Raw genomic sequence first — 26,689 nt, 5'->3', positions numbered from 1 at the left:
CGGTGCAAAATCTGAGTTTTGCGGAGGGGGCCCCATGAGCAGCCGCTGTGATGCTGGAATTCACCCCAAACAGCATCAAAGAGGCTCCTTGCCCTTCCCCCCTCACAACAAACACCCTCTGAGGTTGGTGAGGCTGAGAGAGCTCTGAAAAGCTGTTTCTAGCCCCAGGTCACCCAGCTGGCGTGTGTGGGAGCGCACAAGCTAATCTGAATTCCCCAGATAAGCCTCCACAGCTCAAGCGGCAGACCAGGGAATCAAACCCGGTTCCTCCAGATTAGAATGCACCTGCTCTTAACCACTACGCCACTGCTGCTCCCTGTTCTGCGAGGCTGCTACAGATCAAATCAGTGGTTCTGTTGGGGGCAGGCTTACCTCTCCTACACTTGCCATGGTCTTTGTCAAAGTTTGGTCCTGCAACTCCTACTAGGGAATTCTGTACAATGTACTCCCCATGTCTCAAAGAGTGCCCTGTGTACCCTTGTGTACTTTCTATACCCTCCTCCCATTATTAAACCTTGCAAACTGTGGTTTGAGCTAATGGTTAAAGAAGATTTTGCTCCAGACGTGAAAGGGAGGGGGGAACTGATGGGTAGGGGAGTAGGAAACCTATTGTCAGTGAGTTGGGCACAGTCACTTATTCACTAGATTACTGTTAGTGATCTACATTCAAAAATCAAGTTTTGCAAAGGTAGTACAAGTTGACTAACTTTGTTTTCTGTTATCTACTCTTTTGTCCAAAGACGTAGATCTCAGTTTGGACAAAGAAGAAGTCAGAAGCAATTCTTAAGGTTCTACAAACTAAACTAAGTTTCCTGACCTCTGAGAAATACCAAGGGTTATGATGCGAAGGCAGTCAATGCCAAACCATCTCTGAACAGCTCTTGCCTTGAAAACCCTATGGGGTTGCAATGTCAGCTGTGACTTGATGGCAAACCCCCTCCTTCTTTTGTAACTTCACTTACTCAATTTTCCCCCCAAATAACACACACAGATTTCGTACTACTGTGAATTGGTCAGTAGTCAAAGGTATACCTTTTCCATTGGATTGTTGGTCACAGATAGTCCTTATAGTTCATTAGTTCTATGAAGGCGATTTTTTAATTGACACTCTAAAGGGCTTTCTGGGAAGCTGTGATGTTTGGCCACTTCACGGATACAGGGTTCTTTGGAAAGCAGTGTTGAAAACTGCAGTATAGGGAGAAAATGTGAATCTTTGGGGATGAGCTACCAGTGCTTTCTCCCCTGCCCCCGCCCCAGTGCCACGTTGCTCATTATAAGACCCAAATTGCTGAAGACGCTTGGAACAGTTTCATATGGAAATGGCTCTGTTTGGGAAAAAAACCCTGCAGTCTTCTCTAAGCAGCTACAGCTGGTCGTTGCATAATGTTCCTTTCGGTCCTTCAGGCTGTGTAGAAATTGCTTGGTGATGTTGTCTGCAATCTTATGCAACGTTATTCAAAAGCAAGCCCTATTGAGGTCATGGAAGGTTACACCCAAATAAGGATCAATAACTTTTGGAGCTCAGCTACCTTCCTGTAATGTTGTGTTCTGTATCATCCCCATATTTGGAAATCATTCAGTACGTGTTTCTCTGGCGAGAGGGTGAATCCTTTGGTTAAATTTGCACTGACCGTCGGACAATTCTGCATCTGAAGCTGTATTTGTAGATAATAGGGTTTGTTCTCCAAAGGCCTGTGCTTGCTGGATTGTATTCACTTGGAATCGTCTTCCGGTTTGAACGTTGGAAAGTTTGAAATGTGGTTTCTAATGGATCCTTGTTCTACATAGTGGAAAGTGCTGTCGTCGAGCTGACTCATGGTGACCTGTAGGATTTTCAAAGCAAGAGATGTTCAAAGGTGGTTTGTCCTACCTGCCTCTGCAAAATAACCCCTGACTTCCTTGATGGTCTCCCATTCAAGTACTAATTGGGAATGACCCTGTTTCGCTTCCAAGATCTGAGTGAGATTGGGCTAGCCTTGCCCCAGTCTTCTAGCCAGCGTGGTGTTGTGGTTCAGAGTAGGTGCACTCTAATCTGAAGAACCGGGTTTGATTCCCCGCTCTGCCGTCTGAGCTGTGGAGGCTTATCTGGCGAACCAGATTAGCTTGTGCACTCAACACATGCCAGCTGAGAGACCTTGGTCGAGTCACAGTTCTTCAGAGCTCTCTCAGCCCCACCCACCTCACAGGGCGTTTGTTGTGGGGGGGAGGGAAAGGAGATTGTAAACTCCTTTGAGTCTCCTTACAGGAGAGAAAGGGGGGATATAAACTCTTCTTCTTCTATACTGCCATTATTTACACAACAGAAGTATATCGGTAGTCTTAACATTTTGGAGGTACAAAGTAACCTTAATATTTTTTTATTTCTAAACGTTTTGATTCCAGGTTCAGTACAGAGAAAATCCCACACTCCTGAAACTTTGACTTTAGTGCCTGGCAATTGAAATTATTCCCCAGGACATGTATATGGGATGGTACCAAGAATTTGGTGCCAGCTTTTTAAAAATGTGAAGTATCTTTCCCCAGCTTGGTATCTATATACATGTTTAGTAACGTCTTTAATGCCAACATGCAGTGTTTTCTATTTTACTGTTAATAATTTCATTTTTCTTTTTTTGCTTTTTTTTCAGGAAAAGGGGAATAGAAGTTGTACAGGTGAGTCCAACTGAAACATTTATAAGCTGTTTTTGTAAAAAAAAATCCTCTCATTTTTTTCTACAATGAATATTGGACAGAAAAGCTACTTTCCCTTGTATAGTAAGACATGTAAATAACAGCATTGTTTCATTTTAATGTTGCCTTGCTTTCTGAGGGTTGATTTAGATTGCTAATGGTGGTTACAGCTCATTAGGTAGTGTTTAGCCTGCGTGATCGCAGTGTGGTGTGATAGCATTGGGCATTGCTAGAAACATGGTTTCTGTTTAAGGAATGATGTAAACTTGTTAGCACTGGATATGGTATGTTTATTTTAATTAAATGGAGTTACAAAACCAAATAAGTATGCCATCTTATTTTTTACAAAGTGTATCAATATGAGAAGCTTCTTGGTAGCTCAAAATAGCTGAGCAGGAATACAGAAGACCCAGCTAGAAGCTTGCAACCAAACTTTTTTCTCTTAAATGCAGCCTTCTGAGAGAGGGTGGGAAAAACTTTCGTGAATACTTTTTGCTGAACTATATCTTTTTCTTTCCATGCTTGAAGGCAGCAATAGTACCCTCTGTTGTTGCTGAGTGCTATTTTTCTCTTCAGTTTTAAATCCAAAGGTGCCGGCGTGATGACAAAAGAAGTCATCATTCAGGCTTGGATTCACTGAAATTTCAGCAGTCAGACCCCCTTCAGTCCACCAAGTGGGATTTCTCTGCAGTCCCAAATACACCCAGAAATATTGTTCCTATTGGAAACAGTACCCCCAGGATCAGCATGAGGGGGAAATCAGAGGTCTTTAGCAAAACAATAAGATCAGTGACTCCTTGGAATCAAGAAGCTAAAACAGGATAAAGCCAAGACTTTTGGTCCTCACTTTTAACTTCACCCCTTCTCATAGCTCCTCAAAAAGTTGGGGTAAATGCGCTCCTCTGTTGACAATTTGCAACAGAATGTAAACTTGTGGTCAGCATGAAATATTTGATGTGGGGGGGGAGACCAACTTATGCTTGTTGTGTGTAATATATGTGCTTCCTAGGAATAGGCACTTAAAAAAATTTACAACTTTGAAATTGTCCAATTGCTTTGTTGATGTTTCCTGTCACTGTGACCCTGATTAATTTATTAAACAATGCAGTTTAAGAAATGCATAATATAGCAGTAGAATTTTTTCCATCTTGCATCACTGCTTGTGGCACAGACTAGTCCCCCTCCTCCTTCTGTTATATGGGGTTATGAAATGTATGCCTCGATGACATCATATCTTGCTTTTCATTATTTCATGTCATAGGATTTGGGGCTGGCTAGTCCTGCCCACAGTGTGTTGCTGTTTTTAAAAGCAAAATAAGTGTCCAGAGTACATGAAATGTGTCTGTCAAGAGAAAAGAAAAGAAAAAAATCCCCAGTAAGCATTAGGTTCTGTTTTTAAATATCTCTAACCTGTGGTCTGCATCTCAAAATGTAAGCTGGGTACCATAGACCATTTCTCTGGCCCATTATGTATGCAATTCTTACCTCAGGGTTTTTCACATTGTAGTGTGCTTGTAGTTGGGTCTCCTCGTGCTTCTCTGTTTACACGTGAGGAGACACTCACTCCTTGACTAGCAGCTTTTCTGCTGAGAACCCTCCTGGGCCTGCTTTTCCTGGTTCTCTTAACTTCGCCTATCAACTCATTCTTAAAGGCACAGTTCTACTGGCGGAGGAGGACGCCTTGTTTGGGTGATTTTCCAACCGGAACTCAGGGAGGCAGGATCTCAAATCTTGTTACTTCCTGTGATTCGCCCGGACGTCCCTTTGATCTTCAGTATTCTTTCCTGCCTAGCAGGGAGAGCAGCACTCAGAGCGAGCTCCTCCAGCTTGAATATTTCTAACCTATATCTGTCTCTATTCTTTGCTTCCTTCTTGTTTTTTCTCTATCTGGCTGTTTTGGGTGGGAGTCCTTGGTGCAAGCCGGGATTCCGCCCCCCCTCTTCCCGGCTAAACTCAGAGCGTCATGGACGCCCGCCATTTCTCTCCCCCGAGGGAGGTCTTCTCACGCTCCTCCGCAGAGAGGACGCGCTCTTCCCGCCAGGCTCCCCCAGCGGAGCAGGGACGCGAGGAGGCATTGGCGCCTCGCAAAGCCGGGAAGGGAAAGCAGCCGGCGAAGAAAAAGGCGCGCACGGAGGATGCGCCGCCGCCGGCCGCTACCGGCAAACACAGAGGCCGCTCCAATAGCTCCAGCGCCACCTGCAGGGGCGCGGAGGAGACAACGCGGCCGCGCACGGCGAGAGAGGCCCGCGCAGACGGCTCTCTTCTCCCAGGCTCCCAGGGCTCCGAAGAAAACAACGCCAGAAGCCCGGAGCCGGCCCAGAACGCTGCCAGCACCCCGGAAGGAAATGCGGAGGGCACGGGGCCAGAACAAAGTGAACCCACAGCGGATCAGACCTCCACCCAGAACAGGCAAGATTGCGACGGTGGGGGGCGGGCTTCTACTTCCACTGCCCCTTTCGACCCACTCCTCCAGGGGGGTTGGCAACAAGCCTCTTCTCAGCAATTAGTGGACCTTTTTAGAAAGTCCATGAGGGAGGAGATCCACACTTATCATAGGACCTACCACAGGAGGGCCAGATCCCCCTCCACTTCTGCATCACTCCCCCCCCCCCAATTCTCCCAGATCACACCGGGAACCCTTTTCCTTCCCTGGGGAAGAGAATGCCAGCGAAGGTGAATGTGATGTCTCTGACCACTTCTCGGACCCAGAGGAAACCCCTCCCCTCACTACAGAACAAGTTCATAGATTCTTCAAAGTGGAGGACTCTCCCCTCCTGATTTCCAAGGCCATCGCTGCGTTGGACCTCAAGGATTCTGAGGACGCGGTGGACCCCTCTGCCTCATCCAGCACACCATCCAAACCTATTAAAGGCTGCCCCAAGGGCAAAAGCGAGATTTTCCCCCAGGAGGAACAGAGCAAGGAGTGCTTGCCACTTCCAGAATACTTTGTGAGATGTGCCAAGAAAGAATGGTCAAATCCAGCTTCCAGCAAGACCTTTCCGTCTAGCTTCAAAAAATTGTACGCGGTACCAGACTATGTTCAACGTCTCCTTACTACCCCTCTGGTAGATGCCCCTGTCACTGCACTCCAATCAGGAGGCCTAGTTTCCCAAGACGGAGAGGGCAACATTAAAGACCCCTTAGACAAACGCCTGGACGTGGTGCTCAAGAGACTACACGACACCCTGGCCATGGCCTTCAAGATCTCAGCCTCATCTGCAACTATGGCCAGAGCTGGTATTGTCTGGTTACGCAGACTCTTGGAGATGATCCCAACGTCAGCTCAAGGAATTAGGGAAGGAATCGAGAGGGTACTACTGACAAAGTCCTTCTTGGCAGACTCTAATTTCGATGCCCTCATTGCTATCTCCAAAGCCATCGCCACCGCCTCGGTACCCAGACGCCTCGCATGGCTCAGATCATGGCAAGCCGACTTCCATTCCAAACAGCTGGTAGCCGGATTCACTTTCCAAGGAGGAACCCTCTTCGGCCGAGAACTTGACAGAATCCTAGTGGAAACCAAAGGCAACAAAAAGACCATGCCCAAGTACTTTAGGTTGGAACACAGCTCCTCCAAAACCAACTCAACCTTCCGTTCACACAGGACCCTCTCCAGGGCACCCAAGGATGGCAGACGATGGCAGTCTCAGCAGAACTTTCGCAGAAGACCTAACAACAACAGCAATAACCAGTCCTTTCGATCCCAGCCTAAGTCAGGCAAGTTCTTCGGAAACGACAGAAACAACCAAAACAACAACAAATCCTGGCTATTCGGCTCCAGTCGGAGGTCGCCTGCAGTTATTCAAATCCCTTTGGTCAGGCGACCACGTAGACAACTGGACCAGGGACATCATCCAATCAGGGTACATCATAGAATTCAGCAAGATCCCCAAGCCCAGATTCCGCACATTCCCTCACAACTCCAGTCTAGCCAAAGCCACCAGAACACGTCAAGCCATCCTTCATCTGCTCCAAATCCAGGCCATAGAGCCAATCCCGACATCACAACGGTCCTCAGGAGTGTTCTCTCACTTCTTTACAGTTCCCAAAAGAAACGGAGACTGGAGGGCAATCCTCAACTTAAGATTCATCAACAAACACATCAAAATACAACACTTCCGCATGGAGACGCTCCGCTCCATCGTGGAAAATCTTCGACCCGGGGAATTTCTCACCTCCCTCGACCTGACAGAGGCCTATCTGCACGTCCCCATCCATCCTTCCCACCGGAAATTCCTCCGGTTTGCCATAGGAGAGGAACAATACCAATTCAAAGCTCTTCCGTTCGGGCTCTCCACGGCCCCAAGAGTTTTCTCGAAGGTGCTCCTAGCACCCATCACCCTCCTACGGCAGGAGGCCATTCACGCCCACCCTTATCTCGACGATATCCTGATAAGGTCCAAAAATGCACTTCAGGCACAAGCAGACGTCACCAGGACCCAGGATGTCCTGAGACAACACGGCTTCCTAATCAACTCTGCCAAAAGCGTCACCACTCCATCACAAAGAATGGAACACCTGGGAGCCATCATAGACACCTCCAGGAACTCTCTGTTCATACCTGCATCCAAGACCTCCAAGATACAGTCCGCCGTAAAACACAACATCGCTGCAAAGAAAGCATCCCTGCTCCAACTTGCAAGCCTCCTGGGACTCATGGTATCAGTCTTTGACATGGTCCAATGGGGGAGACTTCATGCCCGTCCCCTTCAGAAATTTCTCCAGCCATTCCAATTTCAGATCATGAACAAGAGAGACCGCTCCCTGTCTCTACCCCTTCACCTCAAGGTCAGCCTCAATTGGTGGACTCGACGCCACAACCTGGAAAAAGGGAAGGTCTACCTTCACCTGAACCGAATAGAGGTCTTCACCGATGCCAGCCTGCAGGGATGGGGAGCCACGGTGCAGGACAGCTTCATCCAGGGTCAATGGGACCCAGAAATGAAAACCCTACCGATCAACATTCTGGAAACCAGAGCCATATTCCTGGCCCTACAACACTTCTTACCCGTGATCAAGGGATCACACATCCTCATCCGCACGGACAACGTATCTGCCAAAGCATACCTGAAAAATCAGGGAGGATCCAGATCATCCCGATTGCACCAGGAAGCGATAAACATCCTAACCTGGTCAGAGAAACATCTACTATCGATATCGGCAGAACACATCCAGGGTCGCCTCAACATCACAGCAGATTGGCTGAGCCGTCAGACGGTGGAGGAGGCGGAGTGGCAACTAAATCCCTCCATCTTCAACTTGATCTCTCAGAGGTTTGGCAATCCCCAAATAGACCTGTTTGCCTCGGCCCACAATCGCCAACTCCCGAACTTCATGTCGAGATTCCATCATCACGCACCAGTCGGGATAGATGCCCTTACAGCCCCATGTCCCAAAACCTTGCTGTACGCATTTCCACCCACTCCGATCATTCCCAAGGTCCTCCGGAAAATCCTCTCAGAGAAGGCCCCGGTCATCCTAGTGGCTCCCTTCTGGCCACAACGTCCTTGGCTATCTTCAATTCTGGACCTCGCGGTGACTCCAGCCTTCACGTTACCAACACCACACGACATGCTGATGCAGGGACCTGTACATCATCCAAACCCACAATGGTTCAACCTAACCGCATGGCTGTTGAACGGAGACTGTTAAAGCTCAAAGGATACTCGGAACAGGTAACCAAAACCCTCCTCGCATCCCGTAGACCTTCCACCAACAAAATTTACAACTGTACGTGGAAAGCCTTCACCAGATGGTGCAGAAGACACGCAGTCAACCCTGAAGCTCCCAACATCTCCCAAATACTCCTGTTCCTACAGGAGGGCTTTGACCAAGGCTTACGCAGCACCACCCTGCGTTGTCAAGTGGCGGCCCTCACATCAATTTGGCCTCACTTCCAAGGAGCCCCGGCCTCCAGACACCCAGATGTACTGAGATTCCTAAAAGGGGTTCAACAACTTCAACCTCCAGTTAATCACTGATTCCCCACCTGGAGACTTCATCTCGTGTTATCAGCACTCACGAAGTCCCCATTCGAACCCGTGCAAACCATACATCTGAAATGGCTGCGCTTGAAGATCTTATTCCTTCTGGCGATCACCTCGGCCAGACACGTCTCGGAGCTTCAGGCACTCTCAGTTCACAAAGATCTCTGCATTTTCCACCAAGACAGGGTGGTACTCCGCTTGGACCCTACCTTCGTGCCTAAGGTGAAATCCCCCTTTCAGCTCAATCAGGACATTGTGGTTCCCAACTTCTGTCCAAATCCTACTCACCCTAAAGAAAGGAACTGGCATAATTTGGACGTTAGAAGGTCGCTGAAAGCCTACTTAATTCGAACTGAGCCACTTCGTAAATCCAGCAATCTCTGCATCAACATTTCGCAACCTAATCTGGGACAACAGATGTCCAAAGCAGCCATCAGCCGAACCATCAAGGCATGCATTATCGAAGCATACAAAGCTGTCGACCAACCCATACCATCAGGAATCATGGCCCACTCTACACGTAGCGCGGCTGCCAATGCTGCCCTGAGACACCAGGCCTCAGTCATAGACATTTGCCGAGCGGCCACCTGGTCATCGGTGTCTTCATTCGTCAGACATTATAAAATCCACACAATAGCAGCTTCAGAGGCCACCTTCGGCAGAAGGGTGCTGGAGCATATTATTGGGGATTGATCCTGACCCGCCCGTTGAGGGACACTGCTCTGGGAGGTCCCAAACAAGGCGTCCTCCTCCTCCAGTAGAACGGCCCATTGGTTACTTACCGAGAAGGGGCCTTCTGCTGACGGAAAGGAGGACGCCTTGGCCCTCCCCGGATCATTATTAATCCCCAATACTCCTCCATACAATTCTCCTGAAATGGGCAGTTTTTCATATAAATAAGCATAGCTGGTTGTTTAGGGCAATTACCCTAGCTTCGCTCTGTTTCATAGTTACCGTTACTGTTGATGTTCTTGTTTTTTCCGTTCTGTTCTTGTTACCTCCTTCTGCGGAGCACTTCCTGTTATTCTAGAGAGGGGAGTGCCATTACTGCTCGGACAGGTGTCTACTGAAGATCAAAGGGACGTCCGGGGCGAATCACGGGAAGTAACAAGATTTGAGATCCTGCCTCCCTGAGTTCCGGTTGGAAAATCACCCAAACAAGGCGTCCTCCTTTCCATCAGCAGAAGGCCCCTTCTCGGTAAGTAACCAATGGGCCGATCTCATCACACCCAGTAGTCTCAAGATTGCTGGCTTTGTAAAGCCTTTTAATTACTGTTATATCAATATATCAGTATTGTAGCCCTTTCCAAAAATAATCTTTCCTTAAAGGCAAAACATTTCCCTGAACCAAACACTGCTGAAGGAAGGGGACCATGTCATAGAGCTGATATTCTCTCCCCTTCCCGTGCATGCATGCATGCATGCATGCATGCATACATACATACATACATACATAATTCCTGCTGCTGCAGGAGGAGAGAGAGCTTGTTATTTCCAAGCTCTCTCTCTTATTGATATATCAATAGTTTTATATAATAATATGGAAATTTAATGGTCAGTGTGTTTTGGCTAAGTCCGTATGGTTGAGCTTCTTTTCTTTGACTTTGACTTCCTGTCTACTGAAAGATGTCACCAGGAGAACAGGAAGCTGGAATGAGCTGGTAGCATGGAAGGGGGGGTAAGGGGAAGGCGTGGGCCGCAGTGCAAGGGAGTGGGAAGGGTGAAGCAAGGTAGGCAGGCCGTGGGTGGAGGGAAAATGTCCAGGTCAAAGCTGTGCTCACTGGCAAATCTGACCTGCTCTGGCAGTGAAGGAAATTAAACTTGTGCTAGAAATGTTGTAACTTGCCATGTAGAGGATGGAAAGTGAAAGCAGGGCTTGAGGAAAGACATCTGTACAAGAAATCTTGCTGCGACGGACACTTGCCTTCACCGCACAGCTGTTCATAATTGGCCTCTGACTCAGTAGGATTGTCTTTTTAAATGAAGTAAATGTTGCTTGTTTTTGATCATGACCTTCCTCCAGAGAGTTCAAGGTGGCTTATATGGTCTCCCTGTTCCCTTTCTGCCCTAGTGAGCGAAGTTAAATTGAGGGATAGTGGCAGACTTGAAATTATAGTTTATTTTCCCCATTGTCTTTAACAATAAGCAATATTATTGTTTTTTGGCTTTATAGCCTACCTTTCTTGCCAAAACTCAAGGCAGATCACTAGATACAGCGTAGACAGCGTGGAGCAACCAGTGAGTGATGCAGTAGGACTAAGATCACAGAATTAAGACACAGAGTGTGCAATGAACTTCCTGAGACAAGGTATACTATGAACAAAATAGGCAAGGTATAATACAGTACCTCAAAGTATGGTGGTACCAACAATAATCACTGCAGAAGACTACAATTCCTCTTGGACTATTCCATTTTACTACAGTTCTAATCCCTTAATAAAAAGCCTTCCTGAACTTTTCTGTTCATTCTATGAAGTAATATACTTGTGTGGGAGCCTTCCTGACCTTTTGAGACACGCTGTTCCAAAGTATGAGAATCACCACTGAGAATATATGTGAGTGGGGAGCTGCTGCTTGTACCCATTTGCAAGGTGGCCCTTTCAGAAGACTTTGCTCAGATGAGCGAACCTGTCATAGTGGAGTTTGGCAGGAGAGGCAGTTCTGTAAGTACATGGGTCCAAAGTCATTTGTTGGTGAAAACCAATACCTTGAATTCAATCTGATAACCAATGAACTAATGACAGTATGGCTGTTGCATGCATGATCCACCTAAGCACCCAATAGCACCTAGGCTGCACTATTCTGTACCAACTGGAACATTCAAGTTGTCTTTAATGGCAGACCCATGTAGAGTGTGCTACAATAATCTAGCCTTGAGGTAACCCTAGCACAGTTCTGGATGGCCAGATCAGCTGAGTCAAGATGAGAGGTCATCTTCTGGGATAAATGAAGCTGGAAGAATGCATTTTTACAACTGTATGAACTGCTTCTCCAGCAATAGTAATGGATCCAGTGTAATCCTCAGGATCTTAATTGTCAGTGAGTGTCAAAGATCAGCTAGACCTCATCAAAACAGGGGGGTACTATTTTGATCCTTCCATTTCCTCTTGTTCACTCTTACTGATTTAAGCATAGCAGTAAGGCACTGGTTCAGGACCTCTACAGCACCACCAATGATTTTAATAAAGAAATTTAGATCTGGGTATCATCAGAATATTGATGAGGGCTTACCCAAAGCCTATAGAGCTTTCATGATATTAAATAGCATGGAGGATGACCGAGTGCTGAGGGACCCCACAACACACGGCCCATACCTGTCATTGTACAGCTGGCTTCCATCTGCAATACTTTAAGCCCTGCCCATAAGCAAGTATTTAAATCATTTTGGGGCACAAACCGTAATCTCTGCTTCTTCTCAAAATGCCTCATGGCCATGCTAGCAGGGGCTGATGGGAATTGTAGTCCATGAACATCTGGAGAGCCGCAGGTTGCAGACCCCTGCTCTACAGTATCAAAGGCTGCGTTCCGGTTAGAGAAACAAAGATTCACAATGTGTGCTGAGCAACCATAGTTGTGTTAATTAAAAGGTAGGCAGACATACATACAGATGCTATGGGAAGAATGGAAGGAAGAGAAAGGAGCGAAGACAAAACAACTTTTGTTGTTTAATTTTTATTTATGGTGTGTAACTTCTGCTTAAATTTTAATTGGTTGGTCCTGGTGTGTAACAACTGCTGGTGTGTAACAACTGGTAAACAACTTTTGTTGTTTAATTTTTATTTATGGTGTGTAACTTCTGCTTAAATTTTAATTGGTTAATAGGTTAAGTTTTATGTTGTGTGATTGCTGTTTGAATAACAGCCATGTTGTGAGCCGCCTCGAGCCCTTCGGGGGTGAGGCGGCTTATAAGTCGAATAATAAATAAATAAAATAAATAAAAACACACTGGGAAGAGTCAGGTGGCGGTGACTGCAACAGGCCAAGGTGGTGGGAGGCAGAAGCTGGTGGGGAAGGGCTATTGGAGGTTATGCTGGGGCACTGAATTCAGGTTGGGGAGTTGGGCAGCCCTAGTTATTAACTTTTAGGACTCAGCTTTTAGTTCATAATTCGACTTTGAGTTAATAACACAGTGAGGCTGTGGAGGCCAAGCTAGGATGCCCGATTCCAGACAGGGTGGGGGCTTTGCATTTGCCCCCACTCAAGGAGCACCCGGTACTCAAGTCCCCTATTGCCCTCCCTCACTATACCCATGAGCACAAGCCTTGTCCACATCTATTATCTGTATTAATGTTTTAAAGGTTTTAATGATGTTTTATCGTTGTTTTAACTCTGTAATTTTGTCGTTGCTGCCCACCCTGTTGGGAAGGGCAGGGTATAAATATGAATATAAAATAAAATCAATAAAATAAATTTAAACAGAGATCATCAGCTGAAGCCACCAGAATCATCTCCATGTCATAGCCTGGTCTGGAACCAGACTGAAAGGAATCTAGGGTTATCCAAGAAGACAGTGTGAAATTCAGAAAAGCAAATGCTGTAAGTGTAACCTATGACTTTATTCCCACAATTCCACTGTTTAACTTTGATGTGAGTCTTTTCACTGGTGCAAAAATTATCCTTGCCCAAGAAAAAAGAGCAGGTGCAAGTATAAGAGTCTTCTACCCAGCCCATTATCTGGGTTATACAAAATTATCCAGAAGTGAAGAATTGTGTAAACATTAATCTTGACTATTTAATCTCTATTTATTCACAGTTTAGTCATTTTACAGGTGAACAGGGAGCAACATGAGGGGGCAGGGAGACAGAAAGCAGGGGAAGAAATCAGGGTTTTATGTCACCTAAGCAAACAGCAAAATACCAGACTCTTGGAATGAAGCAAAAGAGCTGTCATCAAAAGAATGCCAAAAAGGCAACCCATATGCCTCCGAATTTTATGTAAGATATTTCCTTGTGTAAATATTCCATCATTCTAGGGGGCCCATCCTGAGTTCCACTACCCAGTCATCAATATTTGGTCAGGAACTGAATGTTCTAGCTCTCATTAAACTTGTGACTCTTGATTTTTAGTTTTCAAAACTAAGCCATGATATATCCATAGAGTTTCAAACAGGACTGTACAGATACACATCTAATTTCGATAATTTCTTAGGCCCTGGTGATGCTAGATTCCTATACTTTCGAGTTATTTGCAGTGCAATCCTAAAGAGAGTTACTCCAGTCTAAGCCAGTTCATTTCAGTGTTCTTAGACTGGAGTAACTGTGCTCAGGATTGCACTGTTGGTTGTGAAGTAAAGTGATACAAAATCCCCTATTGTTTCCCATCACTTGCCAAATAGAGACAACAGTAATTGTCAAAAGAGACACGGAATTTTCAAAATAAAATTTGGGAAGGTATTTGGAACAGACCCTGACCTGATGGCCCTGGCTAGCCTGATCTTGGAAGCTGGTTAGTGATTGGATGGATTTGTGGTTGGATGGAAGACCACCAAGGAAGTCCAAGGTTGCTACACAGAGGCAAGCAATGGCAAACCACCTCTGAATTTCTGTTGCCTTGAAAACCCCAAGGGGTCAGTCAGCTGCAGCTTGATGGCACTTTCCACCCACCTGAAAGGGCTTCTGTATTCTGAAGTGTTATTTTAGGCATTAAGTATGATTTCTGGCAGGGAGGGGAAGAGTTACTGGATCAGCGCAGCAAACCGTTTAATCCGAACGGTTTGAGGTGGTCAAAAATAGTTAATGGAAAGCTGTCCCAGCGAGAGACTCAAAGCAGCTTTCGTATTGCAGCTGTTAATGTATAAATTGACCTTAAGATGCATAGACTGGAATGCCACCATAGAGAAACTCACCCTTCCACATTTATGGCTGCGTTTGCCTCTTCCCCTGTTTCCTTCTGTTACTTAAAAAAAAATGCCTTGCCTGCAGTGAATAAAATGTACTGATTTGTCATTATTCATGCAGGATATGGAAAACCAATTTGATGTGTGGTATAGCGGGTATGCATAGGATTAAAAAAAACTATGTACAATGTTGTGTTTGATGTTTTGAAAGGAAATGTGACTCATCCTTCGAGTTCTCATTAAACTGTTTGATATGCTGACCTTGATTTTTAAATGCATGTTGGACTACTAATGAAAGGAGCCACAAAATTTGCCGTAGCGTTAGTTGTATCCTAACCTGAAGATCGTAATGTCTACTCTCCCTGCTCTCCGCACTTCATCTGTTGTCCTGTTGGCGTGTGCGTGAAATGGCTTGACTGAAATATGCAAAGCAAGGCCAATAAAATATTAATATTGAGAATTACGGTGGCTTCTGAGGAATCTGTTTGACTGTAATGCGGCACTCACAGTGGGATGCTGCAGTACAATAAGACTGCCGACTGGAAAGCTGGTTTCTGTTTCTAAGCTGCTGTCAGTTACCAGGGCTCTCCTATGTCCTCATAATGTTCACGAAAAAATGTTGGTGACTGGGTATTCTTATTAACTCTCTTCCTCACAATCATTGCAAAGCTGGGCAGGATGTCACCACATACAAAGGAGCAAAATTAAATGATGGTGGAAAGTCACTGCTGACTAATGAGAACCCTGTAGGGTTTTCAAGGCAAGAGATGTTCGGAGGCAATTTGCCATTTCCTGCTTCTATCTGGGCTCAGAGAGTTCTGGCAGAATTGTGACTGGCTCAAGGTTACCCAGCAGGCTTCATGTGGAGGAACAAACGCTCTTCATCACTGCATCACAGTGACTCTGTAAAATCGTTCAAATGCTTCTTATTGAAGCCAACCCAAGTGGTCTGATTTTTTAAAAATTCTTTTTAAATTTAATTTTTAAATTGCATTTAGAATTACCTCAGATGCCAATTCCGCGTTTTAGGTCTCAAAATGTTTCCCTCTATTAGAATAAGCTACCGGATTTGAAATAAAATGACCATTTAAATACAAACTCCCTTTTAAAAAAGCTTCCTGAATTACAAAAAGTTCTCGTGGACTCTGGAAGCAAAAACATGGTGTTTTCTGAACCTTTCTAAAGACTTATATGTACATAAAGAGAACACTTGCTTGGCCTTCTCCTTTGCCCTCTACTTTCCCTGTTCTGCAGGACTTAAATGGCTTGGTCTCCTCTCCTTACTTCAGTTCCTAAGAGGAAGCAAGCTCCTTTTTACTCACTACAGCTGAGGTATTTGTCTCAGTACAGTGTGTACGCATAGATGAAGAATATCTCTCTCACTTCACTGGGTTGGCATTATACACTTTCCACTTCTTAGGAATTGTAGTTTCGCTGCAGGACATCTTACGGTGTGGGATAAATATTTTTGTCATCAAATTGCCCAGACATGTTGCCACAATACACTTGTTTTCACAGTAATTGAATGACATGTGTGATTATTACATTTCCCCATTCTTCTTCTAAGGCGCTCGGGGTTGGAATTCCAACTGAAGAAGAAACTAGGCCCCACACACATATCTATATATTTATTTAAAACACTGATGATCTCACCAGGTAACTGGTGCCAAAAGCAGAGAACAGATTAAAAACATATAAAACACAGTGTCAAGCGTTAGATTATTAAAACTATGGAAAACTGCCTAGAAACCTCATAAATGACTTTCGTAAGAACAAACCAGACTACAAAAAGAGATTCCAGAGATTCTCTTTTAAAACTTGCAGTCTTGCGACCCCTTCAGAATGGCAGAATAAATGGGGCATTCTTACTTTCTTCTGGGAGGCTGTTTCATGGGATTAGAGCAGCTGTTGAGATAGCCCCTGAGTGGGCAACCGCAGAACACACCATCAGATAGTAATGTCTTGAGCAAAGGTGCCCATGGACTCATATTATGAGAGACTGTCCTTCAAATATGGACTCCACCAATAGGGCTTTAAAGGTAAGCACCAACATCTTGAGTTAAACTTGGAAACTAATTGGTGTCCAGTACAATGTTTACAAAATATGAATAAGATATTCCTGATAACCGATGATCTGCTGCATTTTGCCATATTTGTTCTTCCCCGTTGTCTTCAAGGGCAGTCGTACATAGACCATCTTATAGCAGTCAAGCCTTGAGATTATCGTTACATGGATCATCAAACCAGAGGAGCAGTCATCAGATAGGAAGTGAGTTTACGGGACGAATATAGTTGGTCAAAAACACTTCGGTCACTGCTGACATCTGTTTCTTCAGGATTTCTAAGCTCTTAGCAAACTTACCAAAGAAAATTAGATAATATTTAATGTGGGAAGCAAGATCTTGGGAAGCAAGATCTCCCAAGCAGAGGTACCTCACCAAAGGTATTGCTTTCCTCTTGTCAGGGTTTGATCTCATTTTATTCTTTCTGAACAATTTAATCAGACATGGTGAGGTCCCTATAGAATCATTCATAGAATCATAGAACTGGCCCCAAGGGCCATCAAGTCCAACCCCCTTCAATTCAGGAACACACAATCAAGGCACCCTTGACAGATGGCCATCAAGCCTCTCTTTAAAAACCTCAAAAGAGGAGACTCCACCACACTCCTAGGTAGTACATTTTACTGTTGAACAGCCCTTATTGTCACAAGAATTCTGTGAGTTAGTTGAGGCCAAGAGATTATTGGCAGGTTGAGGGTCTTCTACTGAGCTTTGTGATAGAGTGGCATTTTGAATCTACATCTGCTGTAAAACCCTACAGTGGCTGGGGACGGGGGTACGTGAAGGATCATCTTCTCCCATATGTTCCTGCCTGGGAATTAAGACCACAAGGAGAGGACCTTCTAACTGTTTCATCAATCAAAAAAGTTTATCTGGTAGGCACACCAGCAGCTCCACAGTTACAGGACAGTTTCCTCAGGGAGTTTCCCCTTTGACTTTTAGGAGGCAGTTGAAGATGGTTTTATTTAGGATCACATTTAAAATTATGCTTTCAAATCTTGTGGGTTTTTAATGTATTCTATGGTATGTATTTTATCTAGATTGTAAGCCGCCCTGAGTTCAGAGAGGTAGAAAGCTAAAAAATGTTTTAAATAAATCAATTGTACAGTGATAGGTTTTGAAGGAATAATAGGAATGCAATAAACAGTTGTATTTTATATATTTAACCTTTATACTTTGTTGTATTTTGTATTTTGTTTTGACTTATTGTGATGGCCTATGGCTACATAAAATACAATACATTCTATCTATCTGAAAATAATAGATGAGGGGAAGTTTTTAAATATTTATTTGACAGGGGGATGCAAGAGACGGGGCAGGAGAAAAGTGGGGTTCAATTTTGATGTTAATTTAAGCCAGCATGGCGCTGTGAGTTAGAGTCCTCTGGACTAGGGCTTGGGAGACGGGTTCAAATCCTTATTCACCCCAAAACCTCACTATGGACCAGACTCCATCTTTCAATGCCTAATCAAGCTCCCAGACTTCTGATGATAAAATGGAGCAACCGAGTATCTGCAAGCTCCATTTGAGGAAGGGTCAAGTCCAATTATGAAAGAAAAAGTAGCAGCAAGTTTTACCTTTAAACCCCCCCACCCCCCCACCCAAAAAAAGATTACGTTCATAGCATTTACATACCACATTTCTTTTAAAATGATCTGCGGGGCAACTTAAAAGCAAAGCAACCGCACAAAAAAGATAAATTCGGTGAAGGCAGAAATTAAAGGCCGTTTCAGCTGACAGTGAAAAACAGACTCCTTTCAAGATTTTTATCGAGCAGGTGTTGCTAAGCTCTGCACACAAGGAAAAGCCTTCTTTGCTTTTTTGGCTCACGACTTCAAATAACACTGGCCACGCAGTTTGAGCACAGTTTGGTCCCCTCTAGCCAGGCATGCATCCCAAATCAACTCGTTTGCTCTTCAAACTGTTCCACCTCTGACCTTCTTTAACTAGGAATCCCCTGTGGGGTGTCCCATCGCTGATGCTTTTCTTACATCCATCAAAGGTTGTACCATTTTGTATGTATTTTTGTGTGGCCAATTAAGCAAAACCTCTGCTGTGTTTCAAAGCAGAGGATGACATAGCAGGCCTATAGCATGAAAATAATTGGTCACTGCCAGCTCTCTGCCGGGTTACGTATTTTGTCTGTTGGCTTGTATTAAAGATTTCTTCTCATGGCAAAACAAAGTCCCATAAATCTTACTGAGCTTGTGACATGAAATTGCTGGTAGCGCTCGAAGATGTCAGTTCTGTGCTGCTAAACCATTCTGCATGCAGTGCAAAATAAAGAGAGAAAAAGCGAGAGGGAGAGAAATGCTGAAGGTAAAAACTTACACACTTAAAAAATCCAATTGGATCTCTTCACACCAGGGACTCCTGGAGAATCATCTTGCTATACCTTAGGTGAATCGTTAGTCTCTCTGACTGCAAGGGAGAGATTGCTCTGGGTTGTAGTGTGCTAGACAAGGACACCTTGGTAGGAGGTATATTTGTGTTCAGCAGCAGGGGTGCTTTGATATTTTTTTTCCAGGAAGGTGTCCCACTGTGAGCTGAGACAAGCTTAGCAGAAACCTGCTTGTATTACTGGCAACAGCCAAACAACTTGTAACAGAAAGTACACAAGTTTTTTTTTAGCTAGATCCTTTTTTCTTTTTTCTGGGGACCAGAAACAGGGCTCCAAATTCCCTGTTCATCTCCAGGATCACCACACCATTGTAGAATGCATGCTATCACAAGCCTCTTCGTGGCCTTGGCCACTCTTATTTCTAGGACTGCCTGTTTCCCTATGCTGCGTCGTGACAATTTAGCTCATGCCAGAGGGGATTCTGCAGGCACCCACTTTTAAATTGGCAAAATGAATAACTGTGCCCCTACACATGCCTGCTCTGTTGTGGCCCCCACCTTGTGGAATAGCTTTCCCAAGGAGATCAGGAAAGCTCCCGGTTTCCTGGCCTTCCACGAACTAGGCAATACTGAACTATTGAAGAGGGCTCTTCCTCACAGGTAATCAGGCTGCACAGTACCAGATGGTTCACAGCCTTGTTCTGGTGGTTTTTCCGGGCTGCGTGGCTGTGATGTGGTGGACCACGGCCGCACAGCCTGGAAAACCCACCAGAACCAGTTAAATCCGGCTGGGAAAGCCTTCGACAATACGTTCACAGCCTTGCTTGCATGAATGAGTAGGGTCTGTGGTCTACACTGCTGTGTATAGCTTATTGTAAGTAGAATCCTATTTGTGTAATTTCTGCATCACTTAATCTGTCATGTTAATACTTATTTATTTATTTATCATATTTATTATACTGGCACTCCCCCGAAAGGCTCTGGGTGGTGTACAAATCACAATAAAACATCAAAACATAATAAAGGTTAAAAACAGTTAAAACCACTCAGATGACAAGCTCTAGCTATGCTTCAGTTTCTGGTGGCACCAGACTTCGAAAATCCTAGTGCATTTTTTGCTGAATGCCCCATGTTATTGTTTGTACTGCCTTGCTCTTTGCAATCCACCTTGAGCCCTTGTGAAAAAAGCGTATAACAAATAACATAAATTTAAAAAGCAAGAACTAACTTTGGGATTAACTGGGAGGAAAGAGGATATATACTTTATCCCCACCCCCCACCACATGTGTCTGGGCATAGCTGCAAGCTGCCCACCTTTTTCATTTCCCGCTCTCTGCTTTGTATGTTACCCTTGTACTGATTCAGAGGGGAAAAACTGAAGCTATGGGAGATTCACACTGCTGGGACATATGCCCGCACACTTGGGGAAAGCAGGAGTTTGCGGAGCCTTATCCAAATTTTATGGGTGGGTTCATGCCCAAATTTTCTAGTTCTCATCAGTGTGCATGCTTAAGCTTCAAGCTAAGAGCAGCATGGTATGTCTGGCGTTCTGGTATGTCATCTTCTATCCAATTGGAGTGAAAGACTCTGATTGGTATTTTGTCCAAAGCTTTCACCCCCAGAATTGTGGGTTTTCTGGGCTGTGTGGCTGTGATCTGGTAGTTTTTGCTCCTAACGTTTTGCCCATGTCTGTGGCTGGCATCTTCAGATGTATGCCACAGTGAGATTGCTGTGACACGCCTCTGATAAGATACCAACCATAAATGCGGGTGAAGCATTAGGAGCAAAAACTACCACATGATGGTCATGCAGTCCGGACCGCCTGCAACCGCCACTCTGATTGGTATTTATAGTATTGTTTAAAGTTGGTGATAAATGGCCTTTGGATGACTCACACAATTGGCTGGAGCCCTTGGGCCTTTAACATTACAACCTGTACAAAACTGAACTATTCAAGAAGGCCCTTTGTGCAGGAGATAGGACTGCACTGTAACAGTGTGGTTGGAAAAGAAACTTGGGGTGAAGGGTTAGGAACTGTATCTACCACTGTATAATTCATACACTAAGAACATAAGAAAGAGCCTGCTGGATCAGGCCAGAGTCCATCTAGTCCAACACTCTGCTACTCGCAGTGGCCCACCAGGTGCCTTTGGGAGCTCACCTGCAGGATGTGAAAGCACTCTGTTGCTTCAGGTAAACTCCTACTATGTAACTTTTGCATTCTTTCAATGTTATATGCTTTCCTTCACCTCTGCTTGCATCCATAGTTCTACAAGTCCAATCCTACTGCACTGTCTGTCGGATGTTTCTTCCTGTTGATTCTGCTGACTTATTCTGTGTAATCCACCTTGAGTCCAAGTGAGAAAGGCAGACTAAATGCAAATAATATGCAGCCAAGACACCATCTATGAAAACTAATCAAGAGGATTACACTTGTGGAGATGAGAGTCTGATCTTTAATGTGATGAAGGATGTTGACTTTCGGATGCTCCTGCCTTGAAAATCTTGTTGTCTTCTGTGGTGCTAGTGGATTCAAACCTAGCTGATCTTTAAAAGAGAAACAGCTGCTTTTCTGAGATTCTGTGTGGTTTCCGGGCTGTATGGCCGTGTTCTAGCTCCTGACGTTTCGCCTGCATCTGTGGCTGGCATCTTCATAGGATCTGATACTAGGAAGGGAAGATGCCAGCCACAGATGCAGTCGAAATATCAGGAGAGAATGCTGCCAGAACACGGCCATACAGCCCGGAAACCCCACAGCACCCCAGTGATTCTGGCCGTGAAAGCCTTTGACAATGCAGCTGCCTTTTCTTTTTCTTGTTCCCCGTTAGCTTTCAAACATGTTTTCACAGTGGTCATATTAGGCTGTTTCTAAATATTCAATCTCACTGCTGCTGCCTCCCTGGGCCACATCCCTAAAGATCCCTTAACTTTTCAGGGGAGGGGGTTAGGAGGCTGAAGGGGAAAAGGGAGCCATTCTGTAACCTGTTTGCTTTTAAAAATCAATGTTTTATAAATGATATTAAGTATATTGCATTGTTTATACTCAGATATGACTTTGACATATTATTGATTATTTTCATAAGGGAAAGCCAAACACTTTTAAACAGCTGGATTCATCAGAAAGCTGTGAAAAAGAGCTGAGTTTATCTTCCGCTAAAGTAAAATACTGAAGAAAATGAATTTCCATTAATTGTTGCCAGGGAATAGCTGTTGTCTGGAAATGCTGAGAGGTTTATTTTTGTATAAAACGTTGATTGAGTAAGCACGGAACAGCAGAATATATCCAAGGAGAGGAAGCGTATAAAGTCCGTATACATGGAGTCTTGACTGGAACCCCTCCAAGGCACGCCAGGTTTGACTGATGTTGGAGAACAAGTTCTCTGGAATGGGAAGAAGGCTGTTTATTTTCATATGGATGCCAGCTGCTCAATAGTCTGGCAACACTAACCTCTGTGGCTTTTGGACTAAGGATGATGTACATGCTTCAACAAGCTTGACTTTTACAAATAAGTGTAGACGTCTTATGCTAATCTAAGGATATCTAAGATTTTCCTGTGCACGCGTTTTTACCTCCCCAAAAATGGTTTCCTCCAGGTTCTTGAGACTCCTGTGCAGAGGTGGGATCCAGCAGGTTCTCACAGGTTCCCGAGAGTAGGTTACTAATTATTTGTGTGTGCCGAGAGGGGGTTACTAATTGGTGATTTTGCCACGTGATTTTTGCCTTAGTTATGCCCCTCTTCTCAGCAGTAGTGCGCAAAACTTGAAGCAATCTAGCAGGAGGTGCACTGGCGTGTGTGGCAGCCTGCGCCTGTGTGCATTCGTTTCCCGTCCAAGGACCGGCGCAGCGGCTGCATCCTTGCCACAGCCCCGTCCAGGAATGCCCTGCCCCTGGAATGCCTGGCCACACCCCCGTTGTGCCCTTCCCAGCCCCACTGGCGCTATGCCACAGTTTGAATCCCACCACCATGGGAACCTGTTACTAAAATTTTTGGATCCCACCACTGCTCCTGTGGCCATGTGGGTTGGCAGGGTGGGGGGAGTTTCACTGAGCAAGCTCACTCCTTCCATCAGCAAAGTTGGACTGCCAGAATAGGGACAAGGAATCACAAACACATTGCCCATGTATCAAACCCCACTCTCAGCCTAACTTTATAAAATCCTGTGCGGGCGAGAGAGGAGGGGGTACAATCTCAGGGCCCAGTATGACACAGTATGGTCCATAATGGCTTCAATTGTAGACTTGGTGAAATATTACATTAATAGTGAATTGGACCAACGTGCAAGGGAAGCAGAAAGAATGTTGGCTAGCTCCACACAAATAAAGGAAAACTTTTAAATCTTGTTGATTGCAGCCCTGAGTCTGATGGCCTCAGAGGCATTAGAAAATATTTTTCACCAGGGAAATCATTACAGACCAGGATTATTGTTGTTAGTCTTACCACTTGTAAGGGCTGCCTGGTGAGATGAAAATATTGGGAGCTCGCTAAATGAGAAGACAAACCATTCAAGAGGATTCCGAGCAAAGTTTATCTGCCAATGTGTTGTGAACGGGAGCGTTTTTTGAAGTTGCTAGTTTTGCTTTTACTTGAACTGCGCCAAGCTCTTTCAAGCGTTTTGCAGTTTTAAAAAAAGTTCAGTTGGGTTGGCAAACCATCTGCCTTTTCAGGGGCTCCGGGGCATACTGGGCCTCTGGGACTACTCACATTGTCCTCAGAGATCTTACAAATCTCATTGGTTAAGGAGTATTGTGATATCTCTTTTTTTTAAAAAAAATTGTATTATAATACAGTCCAAATCGCCCAAAGAACCTGAAAAAACATTTTTGTTTTTGTTGGTTGGGAGGGGGGGTTCTCATTCACTAGAAAAGCCCCTGAGTATTCAGCAGAGCTCAAGCCCAGGTCCACGGGGACTTCAGAAAGGGGGGGCGGGGAGAACTTCAACTAAAACTAAAAGAAAAGAAGGTAAGAGCTGAATAAAGCTGATGGGTAGTAAGTGGCTTTATTTGGCATTACTGAACATTTCTGGATTTTTAAAAGTTGAACCTAAAATTTACTGAGTCAAAAATGTTTTGCTCAACCCTACCTAGACTGGGTTTGAGCAAACTTTCGTTAAAATGTGGGGATTCCTGTCAATCAAACATCCATCAGCTCCCTGCCAGCACGTCACCTGGGGCTGCCTAGCCGATGGGAATTGTAGTTCCCAGTCGATCTGGGAGAGCCAGAGAGGTGGTTCCTCACTCCCCTGGTTAGAATTTGCGTTGAACTATTATCAGTTTCGCCAGCATGGCCAATTGGCCATGCTGACAGGGGCTGATGGGAATTGTAGTTCCTGAACATCTGGAGAGCCGCAGGTTCCCTACCCCTGACCTAGGGTCTCCTAGATCTTACACTGAATCTCTAACACTTACCCCAAGCTGATGTTAATACAGTCATCCACCTGAGTTTGTTCCTCAGTGGGTGAATGTATGAACACATTATGCATTTACCCACTGAGGAATTGTTTGTAAAGCCTTTAGCAATTTTTTTGTTTTTTTGTGGGTGATTACCCTTAGATTTGGCTCTCATAATCACCATTTTATCCTGTTTAGAATTCTAGCTTGTAAACAAGAAACATACTGCAGTTTGTTTAAAGAATCAACTTTGAATGTTACATTAAACTAATCTATAACTGAGTTAAGAAGTCTTCAGAAGGGACCATACCAGTGGGCTTGCCTTCCAACAAATAAACGTGTGTTTATGAGAACCAAATACAGCTGTAGTGATTTTTTTGAGGATTCATTCTTATTGCAAGAGGCTGAAGGAGCTTGTAAGAAGCTAAAGCAGAGCGGTCATTGCTGTGTAGTTATTTATTTTGACATTTGTATCACCCCATCTATTTCTGAAGAGTCATTAGGGCTCTTACAACAAATCACATAAACAGAACAATAAATAAACCACAATAAACCCCAGTGAAACAAATTGCTGAGAACAAGATCCTAATAAAACTAAAACCGGACCCTTCTCTCTTTCATTCTCCTCCCGTCCTCCCCATTCCTTCAAATACTTGCTGGGAAAAAAAGGAAAGACTTTATGGCTTTCCCAAAAGCTAAAATAAGAACATGCCTCACTAGAGCACATTTGTTTCATAACAAGTGGAGAAGGCCGTTTCCTTGACCCCATCAGTCCAGTTAAAGATGGCCTTTGGAGTAAAGCCTTCAGCAAAGTACATCATAATGGTGCAAACTGTCATTGGTATTTCTGACTGATTTTGGGGGGCGGGGGTTTGACTCATGACTCATACAAGCATGGTGAAGTCTTGGAGGGGGTGGAAATACCTAGTCTACCACATGAAGTGTGCAGGGATAACAGTTAATGTGTGCGATGCATATCGCCAGCCCTGAACACGTGTAGAGAGAACCTCGTGGCAATTTGCAGAGTGACATCAGGAAGAAATGATCTGCTGCAGAAAAGTTAGAGGGGGGAATGCTTCCTTCCTGCTCTTCTGTCAGTCTCCAAGCTGCCCAGTGTGAGGTTTCATGAGCACATTTGCCTAGTAAATTGATCATCTGGAACCCCTTAAGCGTGCATGCGGTGCTTGTTCTGTGAAGAGGGGCCATGGCTCACTGATAGAGCATCTGCTGGTAGGCAGCACGTTCAATTCCTGGCACTTTAAAAATGATAAGGTAGTGAATGACACGAAGGGCCTGGAAAGCTATTCTCAGTCAGACTAGAACAGTGAGGGTGAACCTTTTGGGCTCGGCATGCCAAAAAATTGGAAAATGCCTAACTTGACTCTGCTGACATGTCATACGCACCCGCACACACCTCAAATGAAAGTGAAACAATTCTTTACATATTCATTTATTTTAAAAAACACGGTCCAGTCATGTGTGGGGCTATGTATTGTATAAAGATATATCAAATAATTACAAAAATGACTCAAATGCAAACATGGAGAATAGTTGTTTTTGGGTGTTGGGGAATGTTGGCGTGTCACCTGAAATTTCATGGCTGTGATCAGTGGCAAACCTGAACTAAGTGGTACAGAACAAAAATGGCGCCCGTCTCCAGCCGGGATGCCCTCCCCACTTGGCTTCCTCCTCACCTGGACAGGAATGGCAGCGAGACCTCTCCAATGCCTGTGGAGGCGGCAGGGAGGCAGCGGGCCGCCGCTGGTGGAGGTTGAGCCAGCGCCGGGGGCTGGCAGCAGCCGGCAGGCTTGCCACAACTCACCGGCTCCTGCCGCCCCCCCTGGCTGCAACCCCGGCTCAACCTTTATCGGCGGCGGCTTGCTGTCTCCGCAGCAACTGGAGAGGTCTCCCTGCCATTCTCTCTGCTTTGCCCAGGTGAGGAGGCGGGCAGGAAAGACGAGGCAGGGAGTCAGCGGGCCATCGCCAATGGAAGTTGAGCCAGGGCCAGGGGGCGGCAACAGCTGGTGGGGCGCAGCAAGCCTGCCACGGGTCCACCAGGCCCACCACCTCCCGGCCCCCCCCTGCTGGGCCTCTTCCTCTTGCAGGGCTGGGCAGGGGGGCAGCAGCAGACTTTATCTAGAAAGCAGAATAGAAAGTGGAAGGCATCCCACCCACCTCCCACCCCCCATGCACACACACCTCAGAGCTACAGCCTCAGTCCCTCCCTCCTCTCTTGCTTCTTTTAAATAAAATGAAAGTTGACTAGAGATCCCATTATTATCTCTGACATCTAATCTGGTAGCTCCTTTAATGCATTTTGCAAGAGGCTCGTATATAAAATGTTCTGTATTTATTTTTTTTAGGTCCATTATAACACAAAGTGAATTTATTTGGTGGCTGTGA

At 45.1% G+C, this 26,689-nt stretch overlaps 1 protein-coding gene across 1 annotated transcript in view; it reads left to right on the top strand.

Moving 5' to 3' along the window:
* Positions 1-26,689, top strand: part of ITPK1 (inositol-tetrakisphosphate 1-kinase) — a 152,668-nt gene that overhangs the window by 32,702 nt on the left and 93,277 nt on the right. The window contains exon 2 of the mRNA XM_048485251.1: positions 2,628-2,652. Coding sequence (XP_048341208.1) covers positions 2,628-2,652 — 25 coding nt within the window. The remainder of the gene's footprint in view (positions 1-2,627; positions 2,653-26,689) is intronic.

The sequence above is a fragment of the Sphaerodactylus townsendi genome, linkage group LG02, assembly GCF_021028975.2.
Source record: "Sphaerodactylus townsendi isolate TG3544 linkage group LG02, MPM_Stown_v2.3, whole genome shotgun sequence".
NCBI classification, from domain to species: domain Eukaryota; kingdom Metazoa; phylum Chordata; class Lepidosauria; order Squamata; family Sphaerodactylidae; genus Sphaerodactylus; species Sphaerodactylus townsendi.
Note: the sequence above shows the minus strand (reverse complement) of the source record. Positions and strands in the feature narration are given on the sequence as shown.